The sequence below is a fragment of the Dermochelys coriacea genome, chromosome 4 (assembly GCF_009764565.3).
Source record: "Dermochelys coriacea isolate rDerCor1 chromosome 4, rDerCor1.pri.v4, whole genome shotgun sequence".
NCBI lineage: Eukaryota > Metazoa > Chordata > Testudines > Dermochelyidae > Dermochelys > Dermochelys coriacea.
The window spans coordinates 99299528-99318261 of record NC_050071.1 but is presented as its reverse complement, the minus strand read 5'-3'; the positions used below and the strand labels follow the sequence as shown (position 1 = coordinate 99318261).

At 40.8% G+C, this 18734-nt stretch overlaps 1 protein-coding gene across 1 annotated transcript in view; it reads right to left on the bottom strand.

The window, feature by feature from the left end:
- The window catches only part of APBB2 (amyloid beta precursor protein binding family B member 2), a 343888-nt gene that overhangs the window by 25350 nt on the left and 299804 nt on the right, over window positions 1–18734 (bottom strand). The window contains 1 exon segment of the mRNA XM_038400116.2: window positions 5681–5686. Within this exon segment, the coding sequence (XP_038256044.1) occupies window positions 5681–5686 (6 nt within the window).

Here is an 18734-nt window from a genome sequence, read left to right as displayed (position 1 = left end):
ATTGACTGGAGTTTGCCCATTTAACACGCGGTTAAGCATCACTTAACCACTAAACATTAGGTGAATGTGATTAGGCTAAATGGAATTTATGCTAACGCTACCCTGTTTGAATAGCAGTCGATATTAGACTAAAGCCCTGGGAGACATCTCAGTTAATCTCACCATGAAAGCATGGCACATATTGTACTACCTTTCTAATCTAAAATTTTACCTTTTGCACAATGTAGATGTGTATTAGCTAATTTCTTTGGTAAAAAGAAACTAACATTTAAGTCTGAAATACTTAAGGTCGAATCTTATCAAAAACAAAACACGCTGATTAAAAACAAATAGAAATATTTTCTTGCATCAGTGTAATTTTGATTTCCACTGTATTTATAGATTTATATTTTACAAATAATCCTTGACACAGGAAAGTACCTCTTCTGTGCTGAGTAAGAAAATGATTTGAATTAATCAAGAAAAATGATGGTCAATGTCTAACTTTCCTCAAGTGTGGTCCATGTACCAGTGCTGGTCCATGCTTGTGGACTGCAGGGAGTTGGCTAGTAATATGGGGCTTGCTCTCCTTCTCCTTACCAGCTTCTACAAACCTCCAGTTTCTTCATTGCCAGGATCTACCTGGAAACTACTAAAAACTGCTGGAAACAAGGACAGCCAGCACCATGTGACCACCAGCCAGCACCTTGTATAGAGAATGTGAGGGCTGCAGCAGTGATCACAGAGATGTAAGAGAAAGGGGAGAAGCGAGGAGTCAAGAGCAACCACAGGGACTGAAACTACTAATGGAGTTAGAATTGACATCCATCATTACAGAATGAAAGTCTGGGGGAACAGAGGACCAAGTGGTTGGGAAGCATATGTAGGTGAGCAAAAGGAGAGAAGAACAGAACAGACGGGAAGGGCAATGAGATAAGAGAAAAAGGGACAAATAAAACACTGACAAAACAATGCCTCTGATATAAATTTTCCATGTCAGCAATTGCTGTAGTTGTCACATGAATATTCAAATAGGATGGGAGGTGATACACAAGCAAAACTCTTCGATAAAATATGGATCAGAATATGAAAAAGGTCTGAAGTTCTGGATTAACATTTTAAACAGTATTTTGCCAGCACTGTCCCTTTACAGAGGTAGGGATTTCAAATCAGGATTAAGATGCTATTAAGTAGTAAACTACTTATTGTCTTTACAGAATTGAAAACTATGACCACATGTAGTCCCTTTCAGGACACAGGGCCTGATCCAAGACCTACTGAAATCAGTGGAAGTGTTTTTATTTACTTCAATGGGCTCTGTATTAGGCCAATGCCAAGGAGCTTGCAAGGATGTGGAGAACTCTGTATAACAACAATTTTAAAGCTAAAAGCCACAACAAACACTCTCCAACAATGAAATAATATCCATATCAGCATCAAAATCAGAGTTCTTGCATGGTTTGCTAAGGGATTTTTCATCTTCATGTTATCCATTAGCTGAGGCTGCTATAGGGTAAGACAACCTCCCTCTCCTGGAAAAAAACAAACCAAACCAAGCAAAAAAACCCAAAACACACCACCAGCAAACCACCCAACTCCAAATCACGTCCTATAATCCTTTCCATCTGAGCTGGATTCTAAAATTTGCAAGATTGTCAAAAAATAAATCAGTCAGCGATTCAATATTTTTCTGTGCCAAAATACAATTTTTTTTTCACTTTGTACATTAGAGTATGTATAATCCTTTTTAGTACAGTAGTGTCTTTATTTTTTCTGTTTTCAAATGAATTTTGATTTGTATATCTTAGATCCATCTGGCCAACAACCACATTCAGTTGTGCACCTGCACCTTCCTACAGTTTTCTAATTGTAATCCAGTACAGAATGCTTATGCACCTTAACATGATCATGCAAGGTGAGAGTAGAGTGACCAGGTGTTCGGTTTTCAACCGGAACACCTGATTGGAATGGGATCCTGGCGGCTCCGGTCAGTGTCCATTGACTGTCCAGTTGGCAGTGGCAAGCAGTGGGGTTGGCAGGCTCCCTGCTAGCCTACATGCCACATGGCTCCCAGAAGCAGCGGCATGCCCTCCCCGTCACCTCCGACGTATGGGGTAGGCAGGGGGCTCCACACGCTGGCCCCGTCCCAAGCGCTGCCCTGGCAGCTCCCATTGGCCACAAAACAATGGGAGCTGCGGGGATGGTGCCTGTGAATGGGGAAGTGCGCAGAGTCATCTGGCTGTGCCTCCGCATAGGAGCCGGCGGAGGAACATGCCTCTGCTTCCGGGAGCCGCTTGAGGTAAGCGCTGCCTGGAGCCTGCACCCCTGAGCCGCGCCCCAACTTCCTGCCCCAGCCCTGATCCTCCTCCCACCCTCCAAACCCCTCAGTCCCAGCACGGAGCCCCCTTCTGCATCCCAATCCCTCATCCCTGGCCCCACCCCAAAGCCCGCACTCCCAGTCAGAGCCTTAACCCCCCTGTACCCTAACTCCAGCCCAGAGCCCCCTCTCATACACTGAACCCCTCATTTCTGGGCCCACCCCAGAGCCCACACCCCCAGCTGGCCAGTGAAAATGAGCGAGGGTGGGAGTGAGCAGGGGCAAGGCCTCTGAGAAGGGGTGGGGCATCGGAGGAGGGGCGGGGCAAGGGTATTCGGTTTTGTGCGAGTAGAAAGTTGGCACCCTAGGTGAGAGGATGCAGGATTTCTGACAGACGATTTCCCCCAATAGAAATAGATAGGTCCCCTCTCCCACTAGCAGCTCCAGAATTCTTATTTCAGTTCTCTTTCAGATGAGAACTTAAAAATGTGTTTCTTTTTAGAAGAACATCAGTTACTTTTATGCAGTTATTGAATTTTCCTTGCGTGATCTAGCACTGAAGTCAATCCACTTGCCTTTTAATACATTCTTGCATATAGCTTGTGTTGCTAATTATCCTGTATTGGAAGCCTCTGAATTTCTCTCCAATTGCTTTTTTAGGTCACTTACTAACTCTTGAGTAGTCTCCTTGGGCACTGTTTGTTTGGCCACCTTGAGTGGGAATGTGAATCCTAACAACTGTAACCTGGCACCCTTATATGCGAGGTTCTTACAGTGAAAGAAAGCCCCAGCTTTTCTATTATTTGCTGACATCTCAGAGATCATTCCTACCCTTTCAAATTATTTAATTTTTAACCCCTCCTTCTGCCCCCCATACCTGACACCTCTGTGACATTCAGCTCTTTAGGACCTTAGGCTCCAAGCCATGCTCCAAATTGAAAATATTTCTATGCTTCTAGGGTTTTAATTCCCAATTTCGTGTATGTGCTAAGTGACCCCACCTATTTTCCATGTAACTCTATGTCTCCATGTCATAGACACCACCCTTCCAACAGAGGACTAGACAGGATTCTCTTCAGACTTAGCACTACATCCTGATTAGGCAGAGGGATGGCTATTAAGCATAATGAATCACTTACCCTTTCCCCATATTCTGTGGTGCGTTTCTCTCTCTGTCTCTCACCAGAAACACCATCCTGGATCTGAGAAACCTTCCCGATAAGAAGTTTTGCCAAAAATCCACCCTTTCCCGCAAAAGTTTCGGTCTAGACAAACTGGCATTTTCTGATGAAAACCATTTAGTCAAGAATTCCCGACTGGCTCTAGTTAAGGGGCAGGAACTGTATGATGAGTCAGGAAGAGAGTGTCAGCACAGGTCTTCTATTTCAAATCTGTATTTTCATTGGGTTTTTTTGTGGCTAGAGATAGAGGTTTAGGGTCAGATCCTCATCTAATGGAAACTGGCAGAGCCCCATTCAACTCAGTGGAGTTATACCAATTTACACCAGCTGAGGTTCTGACTCTTAACATTTTATTAGCATGAACCTTCACATTGCAGTTCTGTTAGAGAAGAAGTCCCATCTTACTTCAGAAATTTCATGGAAGATATACGGGGATTCAACTACTTAGTCAGCTCTAGAGGTACTCTCTCCAAGGCTTAGGTGCATGGATGAGACAGCATGGGAAAGACTGTACTGCTGCTACTCACACTGTGCAGCATCACAGGGGCTTTATTCTCCAGGTTAGTCTTTAAATCTTTGAACAGCCTCTTTGATGACAATCATGTAACTTGGATAAACATTTACTATAGTAAATTAATATTTAGATATTTTAGACAACAATCCTACTTTCAAAAACAACAAGGAGTCCAGTAGCACCTTAAAGACTAACAGATTTATTTGGGCATAAGCTTTGGTAGGTAAGAAACCCACTTCTTCAGATGCATGGAGTGAAAATTACAGATGCAGGCATTATTATACTTCATGTGTCAGTATAATAATGTCTGCGTCTGTAATTTTCACTCCATGCATCTGAAGAAGTGGGTTTTTTACTCACGAAAGCTTATGCCTAAATAAATCTGTTAGTCTTTAAGGTGCTACCGGACTCCTTGTTGTTTTTATGGATACAGACTAACACGGCTATCCCGATATTTGAATACTACCTTCGTAGATACAAGTACAAGATGCAAGTCTTTGTAAGGAATATTTAAATAACTGATAAAGAAATCAAATTGAGATGCCCAAAGCTCAAGTGCACATTTAATTGAAGATGGCAGCAAATACTAAAACAGTGTCTTCATTGAGATTTGCCTTATTAAGCCATTGGGAGTGATCGTTTCCCTTTGTTCTTTATTATTAAGACAAAAACTAATCACAGTATGTTCACAACCAGAGAAGCAGATCATAGCACACTTTTGTTAATGTTAGCCTAGAATGATCATCACTTCTTACATGCATGAAATGTACATTAGCTTGCAAAGCCATAATCACCAAGAAAGTTCAAACATTTCCCTAGGCCAGTGCTTTCTAAAGAATTGATTAAAAACCAGTCAAGCTTGTAAAGTAGTCTCATTATATTCCTTGAAGCAAATCCAAGGAAATGTCCACATCTCTAAACGATCTCCCTTCCACCCTGTTCCAGTGCCAGGGCTTTACTATCTAGAAGAACAAACAAAACTGGACTGAGGCCGAAACCTAATTCTGACTTGTTGAGTACAACTCTACCAGTAAGAAATTGCTGCCTGACTATAGCTCTTGAGCTGCAAAGCAAATGATAACAATATAGTAGAATAGTACTGTATGTGTTCCAATATAACAGAAACTGTTACAGAGAATCCTAAATAATAACTTTGCACAACATGCAGATAAAAAAAATGCATACATGACAGTTTATATAACTTGAAGGACAACCTGCCATCCCAAACACTGTATGAAGAGAATAATTTCAGTGTTGCCAACTCTCATGATATTTTTGTTTTTCTTAAAATCCTCGCTCCTGGAGTCATGTAATTATGTGAGAATCTGAGCTTTTATTTAATAAGAAAAGTTTCTAGTCCTCATGCCCACAGAGAAGAGCTTGAAAATATGAACCCTAAATTCTCAAACACCAGAAGGCACGTAAAAAGAATCATGATTCTCTCTCCCCCCCCACCAAATCTCATGATTTGTAGCTAGTCACATGACGGCAGGGGGGCTGAGTCACAATTTTTGAATGCATGGGGTTGGCAATACTGTCATTACTGGATTAAAAATGTGATCAGGTACAGGATTAGTTTTCTTCACTACTGGTTAGCTTTTGTAAGACAATGATGACTGATACTGGCACTGTTTGGTGAGTGCTAGGCAGATAAACATGGAGAATGATGGAGAAATGAAAATCATTTACCTCTCTCTGAATCCAGGAAAGCATGAAGAAATAGAACAGAAAGAGCAAGTTAGAAAGCATTCACACAGACAAAAGTCCAGCATACAATGAGACAGAACTGTTGACAGTAGTACTGTACATTTAACATTCAATATTCCTTTCCTGCTTAGCTTACCTAGGCGTACTGCAACTATTTCTTTTCAGTAGTTACTCTGGTTGAATCCTGTGGTGCTGAAGTTTGTATTTTTGGAAACATACAATGAAGCCAAGAGGCATCAGCTGAATTCAGAGAGGCAGCACAGGCATATCAACATCAAGAGGTAATCAAGCTTAAAGTATCACATACAAATATGGGAAGCAGTATGCAGTACGCACACTTATGCAAACCTTTGTGTTTCCAAAAGGAGCTGCTATTTAAACAGACAACAACAAACCAATCATGTGTTTTAAAAACATGCCTTACACGGTGTTACTGTTAAATCCTTGATTGCCCAAACTGAAAGAGTTTGTAAGTCTGCTTTCATTTTCACCATCTGGGTTAAAAATGTCTTTTTAAACTGAAGCCAAATTAAGTCTTCTCCATCTGTGGGATTTTCAAGAGCTCTCATGATTAGGAGCACAAGTAGCATTGAAAATCAAAGTCACCTGGGCTCAGTTGAAAATTACACCCTCTGAGACATCCATGACTGAATTCTGCCCCAACTTGCCCCTGTGAAACCCCACAGAAGCCAATTGGTGTAAATCAGCATAGATTTTAGCTTCAAAGCTGTTTTAACAAATACTAAACTAACGTAATTTAACCCAAGCTGTTTTTTATTTCCCAACTGCAGTCCAAGAGCTCTCAACAGGTCGGGGCGGGGGGGCTGGGAGAAGGGAAAGGAAAGAGGCCAGGCAGAAGCAGACAAATGTAGCTAGTTCACTCCTTCATTGGTTGTTTCCTCTTGCCCTTCGCTAGATTTTCCAGGATCCACCTAGATAGCTGCCACTGCCGAGGGCCAAAGCCACCCTAGAGCTGCTGGCACTTTGTAGCACTGCTATTGAATCCCATGCTGCTCAGAACAGCAGTAATTGCTGTTGTATTCCAGTGCCTCTTCCTCTTCCTGCACTGATGCTGGAGCTGGTGACTGCTGGCTACTGAAACTACCTCCAATAGCGGGTCTTCAATAGGAAAAGGATGCACTCTTAACTCATGTTAGCTAATGTAGTAACGAACATGGGGTAAAATCCTAGTGAAAACAAAGAAGTCTGTAGTTTTAACAAGCGTTAGCAGGTTGAGGTTAAGACTATGGGGGAGCCTAGCATTTACATTTGCCTGCCAAATGTTAAAAACTTGCAAAATTGACAGCCCAATCTTCTCTTCAGTCACTTCCCTCAAGTTATTTCCCTACTATTACAGGGTCCTGCAGCCCAGACAATCTTCCACCAGTACTTATGAAGCTCACATGCATGGGGCAAATGTCCAGGGAGGCGTGTCTTCACAAATGTTCTACTCAGATTTTGTTCGCTACCCTGACACTTGGATCACTGGGGATGCCCTGAGGAAGTGTGGCCACGGTCTTCCTCTACTATGCCAGGATTGTTTGCTTCCTAGGCTCTTTCCATAACCAGAAGAGAAAAGATATGGAGTGGGAATTTGCAGATAAGTACACACTTCTATACAGGAGAGTTCCATTCCTCTGAGCCAAATGATGGCTGTGTGAGAAAAACACCAGACATTGCCCAAGACCAGGGGTTCTCAAACTTCATTGTACCACGACCTGCTTCTGCCAACAAAAATTACTACACAGCCCTAGGACGGGGAACTGAAGCCTGAGCCCCACTGCTCAAGGGAATGGGGGGGGGGCAAAGCTGAAGCCCTCCAGGCAGGGGGCCTGTAAGGACTGAAGCCCTTGAGCTTCAGCTTTGGCTCTGGGTGGCAGTGCTTGGGCTTCAGTCCTTGGCACCAGCAAGTCTAAGCCAGCTCTGGCGACCCCATTAAAATGGGGTCACGATCCACTTTGGGGTCCTGACCCATAGTTTGAGAACTGCTGCCCAAGACAGTTACTGGTGAGTTGACTGCATTTAGAACCTAGATTAGACATGTACATTGCCTCTATGGGTATAATGAATGATGACACGAGGATGAGAGGTCTCATCTGTTGTCTTTGACTACAAGGTTGCCAAAGATGTGGGGCTTACGGGACAATCAACTGTTGATTACATTTGCTCATCCTGTTCCCATTGCTAAGACACTCCTGATCCCACTCTCCTGCCCAAAGAATAGATCCTCTCTCATTCTCACCCCCAAAAGGATAGAACTCATTCAAGGAAGGGAGGCTGATCTCCCGTTTGAGTAAGGTTCATGTACAATGTACAACTTCAGGGACAGAATGCATGTAGGGCTCAGCATGATTTCAGGTTCTATCCTATTGGAAAACAAGGAGCACTTACAGAGGCAAAGAGGAAAACATGTTTCACACAGCAAGAGCTGGGTAAGAAAGAAGAGAAATGACAATGAATTTAGGATTTTCAAAGGGGCCTGCATATGCATTTTAGGCCAGGTTTTAGGTTAGGTTTGCGGATGCCTAACTCAATGCACGTGCACAAATCAGATATTTGCATGTATGCATATTAAGATAGATGTTTACTATATAGATGCCATTTGTTGTCACTTTCCCTCTAAATTGGTGTCTCTCTTTTTCGTCAGCATTATCTGTGGTAATACCCTGTTGTACTCATTAGATATATGGCCAAATGTAGGCCATTCTTATAGAATGAGGGATGCTATCTCTGGAAGCAGTGACTCTGACAAAGACTTGGGGCTCATGGTGGTAATCAAATGAATATGAGCTCCTCGTGCAATGCTGTGGCCAAAAGCACTAATGAAATCCTAAAATACTAATGAAATGTATAAACAAAATAATATCAAGTAGGAGTCGAGAAATTATAGTACCTCTATATGTGGCACTGAGGTAGTTAAATGCAAAATGTAGAAACAATGTTCCTGACAGTTTCCCCAAGTGTCAGTGTGAAGCAGAGGGAAATAAATCATCCTTTTTCAAATAACCAACTGTGATGTTAAAGGTAGCTGTGGAAGGACACGTAAACATCTGCAACCTGTTTTAGGACTATGTTCCATCTTACTACTTTCTCAATGAAGTTTGAGTAGTGTGCTTAACATCCATACCACAGCAATTTAGGATGAATGCACCTGAGGAGTTTGCACCTTCTCTTCATTTCATTTTTACTATCTGAGAAAGTGGCAAAGACCTTCTTGTCATACTTGTTGGATGGGATAATCAGCAACTGGAACAGAATAGTTTGCAGTTTCCTTTTCTCATGTAGAATTAATAGCATTAAGCACAAATGTATTCCCCCCCCATACAAATTTGTAGCCATTATTAGGTCATTTTTCTTCTGTTTCTTCACTCACAGCATTTACTTGTGGATCTAGAAGTTTAAATCTGCCTGGAGGAATATATCCAGGCTTCATTCTTTAAATTGTTCTTTATGTGTTACGCAGAGGGCAAAACTGTCAGCATAAAAAGAAGGTTGCAACTTCTTATTAAATTCCAGTCTTCATCTCTGTTGCTTTTAGAGCATAATCAGAAATTGATCTCTGCCCTATTTTCCATATTGAAGATAAACAGATTGCTCTTGAATGAAGCAGATGTTGAAGAGCTGTTACAAAGCTCGATACAGGGATTTAAATTATCCTTGTGGTTGTATTTTGATGATGATGTCATTGAAAAATGTTTCATTTCCAGGATCACCAGATGCAGTGTTATATCCTTCAATATCAATAGACAGCAGCGTCCCACCTGTGGCCTGGGAGTTTGTTGGTCCTTGATGTGCTACATTGTGGCCAGTGAGGGCAATGAAGTTGAGAAGAAAATCTGTATTTGATTATGAATGGAAAATAAGTTCCCTGAGCCGTAGCCTGCAATTTTAAAATGGAAGGGTTTGAATCAGCCCCATTGTTATGGGGAGGAGATTCTAGGAGCATCTCAGTGGGATCCAGGAGTGACCCCTCTCTCCAATCATCAATGATTCCACCCATTCCTCTTCCCCGTCTACACAGTGCTATAATTTATTGATTGCGGCCCACTGGCTTTACACACACAACAGGGACCTCATTGTGCTTATCAAAACCCTTTTAACAACCCAGAGATTTAAATTAGCTCCTAATGTTTCTAATATCAAAAAGACTTTCCAACTATAGACAATGACCATGGTAATAGTTCAGTGACCCAGAATTTCAAAATTTGAAAGAAAAAAAAAATCTAGTCTCTCAGGGTTTAATCTATCAGAGAACAAAAATAATGTACATTTCATCTGAAAAATAATCAATATGTTTTTAATTAAAAATGTGAAAGGTAAAAATGATTACGATTCTGAATTTTCTATGAATTATCCCAAATTTTAATTTCATTTGAAAAGTGCACTCAAGTTGCGTCTCAGACCCAAAATTTAGATTATTTTCCATTTTAAATAACACATAGGGAAAAAAAAAAGAAAAACGATGCCTCTGGGATAGAGCAAAATTTAAACATACTTAAGGTAACTGGATGCAAAATTTTTGATCTGCTGGTACGCAAGTCCTTGAAACTGAATCTGTTAATTCTTCTACCATTATACAACATGAAATTTCACATAATATTTTAACAAGACAATACCACTGCAGCAGAAAGCGTGGAAGGGAAAGAAAAAAGATACAAGGAAAATCAGTAAAGGGTGGCAAAAATAACAGATTGTTTAATTTCTTTCAGCCAAAAATAAATGAGTGGGATTCCCACCCTGGAACTCTCTAAAATGCTAAAATACAAACAAGTCAAGGGGGACCAAGTCTCATTTTAATCACTAGAATTCCTTATTGTAGTTTTCAAATGAATCCTATGTGTCTGTGCAGAGACTGAGCACATCTTGTAACCTACGAATTAATTCACACAAAAAAGACTGTATCTGTCTATGTGTTTCTTTCACATTTGGATAGCTCAGTTATGGCCGAATGAATTCTCTTTAAACTTTTCAGAGTAATTCGCCCCAAAACTAAAAGCAAACATGGTAAGTTCCAGTTCAAATGGCAGATTCCACAGAAGGTTGTAAGTGTCTGAAAGCAGATGTTTAGAATGAATTGACCAGCTCAACTTGAGCTATGATGCTATAAGAGTGGCTGTGAAGAATCTTGAATGTAGTATTCTATGTACAGTATATTCCCAATTATCTGAATAGCATGGGGGATACAGATTTTATTCAAGTAATCAGGAGTTCAGCTAACTGAGAAGATAGGAATCATTCAGCAGCAGGATGGGCTTCCCCCACGGCAGGGAGCTCAGGTCCTCCTCCTTGCAGTCCTGGCCAGGGGTCTCTGCTCTGCTCATCACTCCTGGACCAGAGCCTTCCTGGCACCTTGGACCTGCAGGGATCGGGTGTCACTGGCCCTCTACAGCTGCACTGACACAGCAGCGCTCACTCACTCCACTGACAGAGGGGCTGCAGAGGACTCCCTGCACTGCCGCTAGAGCCATTCAGCACAGCAGGGTAGCCGCCTCCTCCTCCTCGCAGTCCAAACTGGGGATCTCCGCTCTAATATACGAAACTCTGCATTATCTGAATCCCTTCCTTGTCCTCCAGCATGAGATAAATGGGGGAAAAGGAAGGGACTGGGATAACATTGAAGCTTGGATAATAGGGTTTTGGATAAACAGGAGTATATTGTATTCCATACAGAGGGGATTCCTTTTTAAAAAGGAGCAAATCATGCCCTCCCACAAATATAGGAGGGCGAGAAGAAATCAAAAAACTCTGCAAGGATCCCTATGCAGAATTTCTGACATATCATTCCCTTGAGGGAAGAGATTAAGGGACCCACTGAGGAGAAAGAAGCTGCAGACTTCCAACCCTGCGGATCTCTAGGGAAAGGACCATCCTGTTCAGAGAAAGACTCTTTGAGTTGCTGCTTTCCTCTGAAGAAGCTGGGCTGTCATTGGCAGTAACTGCCAAGAGCTGTTTTCAAGCAGCTTTAAGTCTCAATTGGATTTCAGATCAAATTCTGCAAAGCGCCCAGAGGATAATGTCACTGAGGCTCCACACCTTGGAAGTCCAGTCGTAAAACCTATGGAATCCTGACCCTGTGGAGCTCCAGGAGAGGAACTCATATTGGGGCCCAAGGAGGGAGTAAAGGTGAGAGAGGTGGGGCAGGGGAAGAATCATGATACTGTTGACGTAGAACCTTCTCCCAAGAGAGGTCCTCCATGGAACATGAGCAGAAGCAGAGAGATGATTGAATGGCATTGAGGTTATTTCCCCTTGATTTTGTAACTCAATTCTTATAAAAGGGATTGATGTAAAACTACTTCTGATCACAGCTATAAAATATCCAACTTACAGATCAAGCCTAAGCACTATTTAGCTATGGAGGTCAGCAACCTGAGGGTAAAAGGAACTAATTGTAGTCGCAAAAGACAAATTCTAATATGGCTTGCGACAGCTCTAGGAAGGCAAAGGCATCAATGAGAGGACTTGGGGGCAAGATGGAGAAATGAATGGGGGAGGAGGCAGGATTGTGAGGAAAATCATTAGTGAGAGAGGGGAAGAACAATGTAAAAAGACATGACAGAAACACTGTCTTCCATATTACTTACTGGCTGAGTTTTAAGTGCCTGATCCTACACACCTTATAGACAAAGTCAATGGGAATTTTGCTTGCTAGGGATGGCAGGATCAGTCTATAGAGAGTGCTATCAATACCAATAAACTAGCAAGAAAGTGGTTAAAATATTAAATAATTTATGTTTTGCTCTAAATCCTCTTTTGGCTCCTTCAGATATTAAGGATATTTATCAAATCTACACTGTATCTCAAATAACTGTGCCGCTAATAAACTGAAAAGTGATAAGGGCAAACTACAAAACTACTTAAAAAACTACTTACTTGTCATATATAGAGATTTTCAAAATGACTTCCTCTCTCCTTCCCTCCCAAAAATTCAAAACTGGCTGTTTCTCAATAATTTGTTTTTTAAGGTAGGAGAAACATATTCGTTTCTTAAAATAAATCATGACACCACATGTAATGTGTTAGCTACATTTGGATGTATAATTAGATGACTAAGCACAGCTAGAAAAGGTGAATATGGCAACCACATGCTTAAAAAGATAACCAAACCCTAGGCTCAGTGTTTTTTGTTCTCCCGCTTAACAATAATTGTTAATTATTGTCAGTTGTTGACAACTGATAACATCTTTTATTACAGCTTGCGTGTCCATTTAGATACACATTTGCTTTAAAAATAATACACATTTATGGAACACAAACAGTTCTTTGCTAACTACTTTTACAGAAATATCAGGACAAGCCGATAGCTTCCTGCACAGCATCTGAGGGAGAAAAGTGTTTTTTCTGTATAATGAAGTTTAATTATGCAGACTTCTTGGGTAAAAACGAAGAAGATTGAATAAAGAATATGTTAGCTCATTAGATTATCAGTACGTTAAACACACTGAAAATAAGACCATACCTTCTCATTGTCTTTTGTGCAGAACACCTATAGATCAATGGCAGATCATGTCCCTAACTATGTTTAACCAACCCTTTAAATGTCTCTGATTCTATATTTATTCTTACATTTTTACTACCCTCTCTACCATCTGCTCTTTACATATAGTAGACAAAGACAATCCATGGTAAAATGTGAGACTGCGATGCTGCATAGTATTAACTACACTGCAAAAACCGGACACTATTGTGTACAGTAACATCTTTGATCCAATAAAGATTTAGGAATCAAACTTCAGTCTCCTTGCCCCAGCCTTTAACCAAGCCATGACGCTTTACAAAGGCTCCTTATAATCTCTTTGATGTTCTCACACAATGACATTCAAAAAAGAAAAATTACTATCTTCTACCACACTGTAGTAAATAAGAAAGCCCTAACACTCGATAATTTCCAGCAATGAATGAGTTCAGACAACGCTTACAGCTCATTATACCCTCTTCTTCCTCCTCAACCTTTCCACCCTTATTAACAGGGCCATCCCTAGCAATTCTGGGGCCCTACGCAGCCCCCAGGCCTTGATGGGTGCAAGCCAGTGGGCTGGCCCCAGACCTCCACGGGGGGGAGGAACGGGGAGGGCGGGCCCCAGCTCTCCGCTGAGGGGGAGGGAGCTGGCTCAGGGGACAGCGGGGAACCACCCCCAGGACTCAGCGGTGGTGCAGCTGAGGCCAGGTTGCTGCACTCCCGCTGTCGGTGAGTGCAGGCCCAGCCCGGCTGCAGAGCTCAAGGGAGTGGGGGCGGAGCTGAGGCGGAGCAGGGGCACGGGAGGGGCGGGGCCCTGGGCAAGAGCCAGAGCAGGGGCTGGAGCAGCACGCAGCTGTGCAGGGCACCAGGAAATTTGGTGCCTCAAATTTCCTGGTACCCTACGCAGCTGCGTACTTTGCGTATGGGTAAGGACGATCCTGCTTATTAACTTCTGTCATCTTTTGAGTAGTGGGCCCAGTGATGCGTACCCCATCTAGATTGTGGCTCACTGCTTCCCCTTCCCCTCCTCAATTTCTGTCTTCAAGATTGCTTCCCCCCGATACTTGGAACATATAGCCTGTCAGCCCTCCTTCAGAGCAACAGCAGGACCTTGCCCTGCTTCTTCAGTCTTTAAACTCAGGGGTGAGGAGCATCTCAGCCCAAAGGGTAGTAGCAGTCGGACTGTGAACAACTGCAGGACTTTGAGATGGGACTGGGCTCTATAGGGTTCAAGCAGGAATAAGCTGTAACACAGACACATAATGTGAGGGAGAAAATTGGAAAGCAGTAAATTCTGAAAGAGAGAGGATATTAGGCATGAGTTTCCATTTGCGATGTGATATAGCAGTGAAAAGGGCTGATATATATTTGGGCCACAAACACTGAAGAAGTGAATGACCAAAGCTAGCTGATTACAGTCCCTTCTCTATATAACTTCTACGAGCAGACATGGAATACTGCCTCCAATTCTGGGCACCTCATTACCAGAAAGATACCAATAAACTGAAATACTCTGCACTTCCAAATACTGGAGGATTTATAAGCTCATAAATATTATTTGCTTAAATGCATAGATGTGCATCTTCATACACTAATTCTCCAAAGCCAGCCTATGGAGTACAGAGAATGCATCTTTATGGTTTTGTAATACACGTTTATGAACTGTAATAGTGTTTGACACAGCAAAATGCATATACAAAATGGATTCACTCTTTAACAGCCGAACACAACAGGACAAATAAAAAAGAAAATGTAATCTTTATCTCTGGGAATTTGGAAATTTCTTTCAAAATTTAACACAGGACAAAATTCTTTTCTTTAGAGACCAACTAATGTCCATAATAGATCTATTACATATCTGAGAAATAAGTTTGCTTGCATTGAAAAGAAAACAGAGATTTAGAGTTTGGTTTGGTTTGTTGTTTGTGTGTGGGTGTAAAGTCCGGCAGTTTTCTAACCTTATTTTCCACAGGCTTCAACCTCATTCTTTCCACTGAAGTCCATGGAACTAAACTGATTTACAGCAGCTGAGCATCTGACCCTGTGTCTCAGAGCTCTCCCTGCCACAAAATTTTAAAATCAAGCAAATCAATGTCTGTAGCTCTTGCTGTAAAAATCCCCCATTGACTACAGACCAGATTGTGCCATCAATTTTTAAGCAAAAATTCCCAATGGAATCAACAGGGATTTCTGCTTAAAAATTGATATCTTGTTCTGGCCCTATGTTCTTAATCATATCCTACATAGAAACCCTGTAACCTACTCGAGCTCTATTTTTAAAATAAAATAAATATCTCAAATTGTTTGACACATGCTGCATGAAATCACTTAAAAGGCCAAAATGGAACAATGAATTAATTCTACACTTAAAGACTGCACCAAGGCAGCAGCGTCACAATGGTAGTTTTGGGTGCTAAATATCATACTGATACTTGATGTGGCATAACTGCTTCTCTGCTGGGCCTCTGTAAACCAAAAGTTTCCTAGGTTAATAATTACAGAACAGCAACATAAGATTACTCCAGTATTTTTTCGGAGTTCCCCTCAACCACAGTTCCTAAGTTATAGAAATTGAATGCAGTGCCTCAAACAAAGCAGTCAGTGCACTTCTAGCCCCATGCAGCATATCATCTGATATCTAAGGTACCTTCATCTGCCTAAGGTCACCTAATACAACCAGAATTGATCATGTAAAAGAATAGCATTGTTTCCTGTCTTCTAAGAAACTCTGTAATTAAATATGAACAGACCATAAAAAGTTTGGCTTGTTAGGGGAAATAAATGGGTTTTGGCAGCAGAAAAAGAATTAACATGAAATATCAGACAACCTTTCCCCAATTCAGCAGAACGCCATTTCAGACAGCTAAAGTGTGATTTTTGACAGATTAGCAGATTCAACCATAAAACACATTTACTTCCACTGCAGCTATTTTAGAAATTTGTATAGGCATTAATCAGACAAAACCTCCATGCCACAGAATACAATCAAAATTATTAGTGTTGGTTTCTTTTTCAGGTACCAAAAACAAATGTCAAAGACCTGTTAATTACATCCCATAATGGAGAAACCAAACTGAATATATCTCATGGATTTTTATTTCCTGGTTTAAACTGGTTCGTTTAAATTTGACATGGACCAGTTTCAGCCAAAAAAAAAAAGGGTTCTCAAGAGGCCTCTCAAAATACAATGGAGCAAATTCTGCACTCTGTGACACTGGTGTAGTAAATTTGGATTAAAGCCATGTAAATCCCTTAAATCAATGCAGTTACTCTGGAATTACACTCGTGTCAATGAGATCAGAATTTGGTCCACTACTATATGTAGTTTTTATTTCATTATCTTAAAGCATAACAGCTCCGGAAAAACCTTGCTGAATACGTTTATACAACATTGTAACAGTTCCAAGAATTTGTATAGTCTATCAATACATACTTAATCATCTAAATATTAATTCACACAGTTTCAATTGCTGTTTGGTCCTTCTAATTAATAATACAACGGAGAATTACTTAAAACATTTATAGGTATGGTTATTTTTGTTTATTGTTGAACATAAATTTTTATTCATAGCTGCCATATAGGTTTGTTTTTTTCAGATATATCAAACCAATATTATTATTGAAAAGATCCAAGTTACAGAAATAAAGCTACCATTTTACCAATAAACAATTTGAAACTAGCTCTTCTCTTAAGAAATGTTTTGGGATAAATAGCAGTACCTTCCAACCAAAGTTATTAAAATGATGTCAATCATGAAGTAACAGCTACAAAAATGTAATTAAAGTCATAGTTTTGAGAAAAAAGCCTCTTTACATGTTTTATTGCATTAAATCAAACCTCAGAAATGCTCAATACCCTTTATACTGAGGAAACAAAAATTAGCAGATATTAGGAAAGCAAAGAGGTTCTGCAATTCATGTTACAAAACCAACTGAAGAGTAACACTGCTGAGTTAAGTGGAGGTGGAGGGAAAAAAAAAGATTAATGTTTGCCTTTCCCTCCCCCTACTCAATATTGTAATGAGGATTCACAGCTCTATAGCAATTATCAAATCAATGAAATTCACCCTGTTTCAAATTCTTCAGGAATACAGATATGCTTGAGAAAGCACAGACTCATCCCTGAGCACCCAAGCTAATACATAACGTTTAAATCATTTAAGTTTCTTCTTCTATCAAAAGAGCCATAAACTGTCTCACATATACTGTACATTAAATGTCTACGAAGAATTTGATGGGGTTATGGTTCTTTCATCTTTATGAAATATTCACTCTTTATGAAGCTCTATAAAATTTCAAAATCAAAGACTCATGAATTAGAAATGAATAATCTCCATTGTCAAAGATCTATTGAAAAACAGGATAATGGTTAGCTATGGGTTATCAAAAAATTACATAGGTACTGTATATATGAAGTAGCACACACAGATTTATGTCATCCTTTGCAAATGAGCTTTCTGCAATTTACTGTCATTCCATCTTTTTGCCTATTAAAACAGCACTGGCAATAAAAACAAACTACGCCCAGGCACAACAGAATTACACACAGATTTAGGCAGGTCACCATGAAGTCAGCAATTGCAGCCAGTTTAGGAACAGGAATTCTGAACTGAACACTGACCAACGAATCTATCAAGCATCTCAAAGTCTAAGCTATGTTCATCAGTTTACCGCTCAAATGAGCAACATCTGAAGGGGAAGGAAGGGGGGAGGGGAGAAGCAACAAATACTTACGGCATACCGTATATTCCCACATCTCTGCTACAATGCCTTTCTGAAGGTTGTTAAGTGTCAGCTCTTGAGAAAAGAAATCTGACTTGCCATTGTCACACTAGAAGCTGTCATTTGCCTAGCAGGCAGCTACACAGGATCTTTAAACTAATGTACCACAGCTCTGAAAATACAGGTGAGATAGAGACAAAGGCTACTACTATGTTTCCATTGTGGTTATATGGTGGGAGGAGTAGGGTTGGGTTGTTTTTTTTTAAGTTTCTTACCTTTTTGATTGCAGCAAACAGGATTTTAATGCCAAGCACGTCAGATACAACCACCCAACTCAATGCCCTGCATGGCTCTATTCCCCTTTAAATGTACAGATGATGCAAACTGCTCTTGGATCCAGCCATGTACTTGTACTTCAATGACCTGTGCTGAATACTCCTGGGAATGGTAGCTCATTCATTTTGTATCAAGTTGAACCAAATCCTGTCCGCTCCCACTCTCTTCATCAGGCCGCCCTCATTCTCTCTTCATTCACTATGCACGGCTGTGCTGATTAGATACAGCTGTGAATGAGTGGATGCTGTCTCCTGAACTGCATGGTTCAGCCAGGGGTGTGTCTTTTTCTCCCCGTTATCACTGATTTTAAACCATTTTTTGTGTTTACTACATTTTGGCTGTAAAAAAGTCTTTCCACTCCATAAATACAATGTATTTATTGTAGATCATCTTTCTGTCCTGTAAGCACAATTAACTCTAATCTGCTGGACTAGAAGCAATCTTTTTGGAAAGTTGAAAGTGTGCAAAGGTTTGTCGTTTTTGTTTGCTGCTGTGCATTAACCAAAACAGTTTAAATAG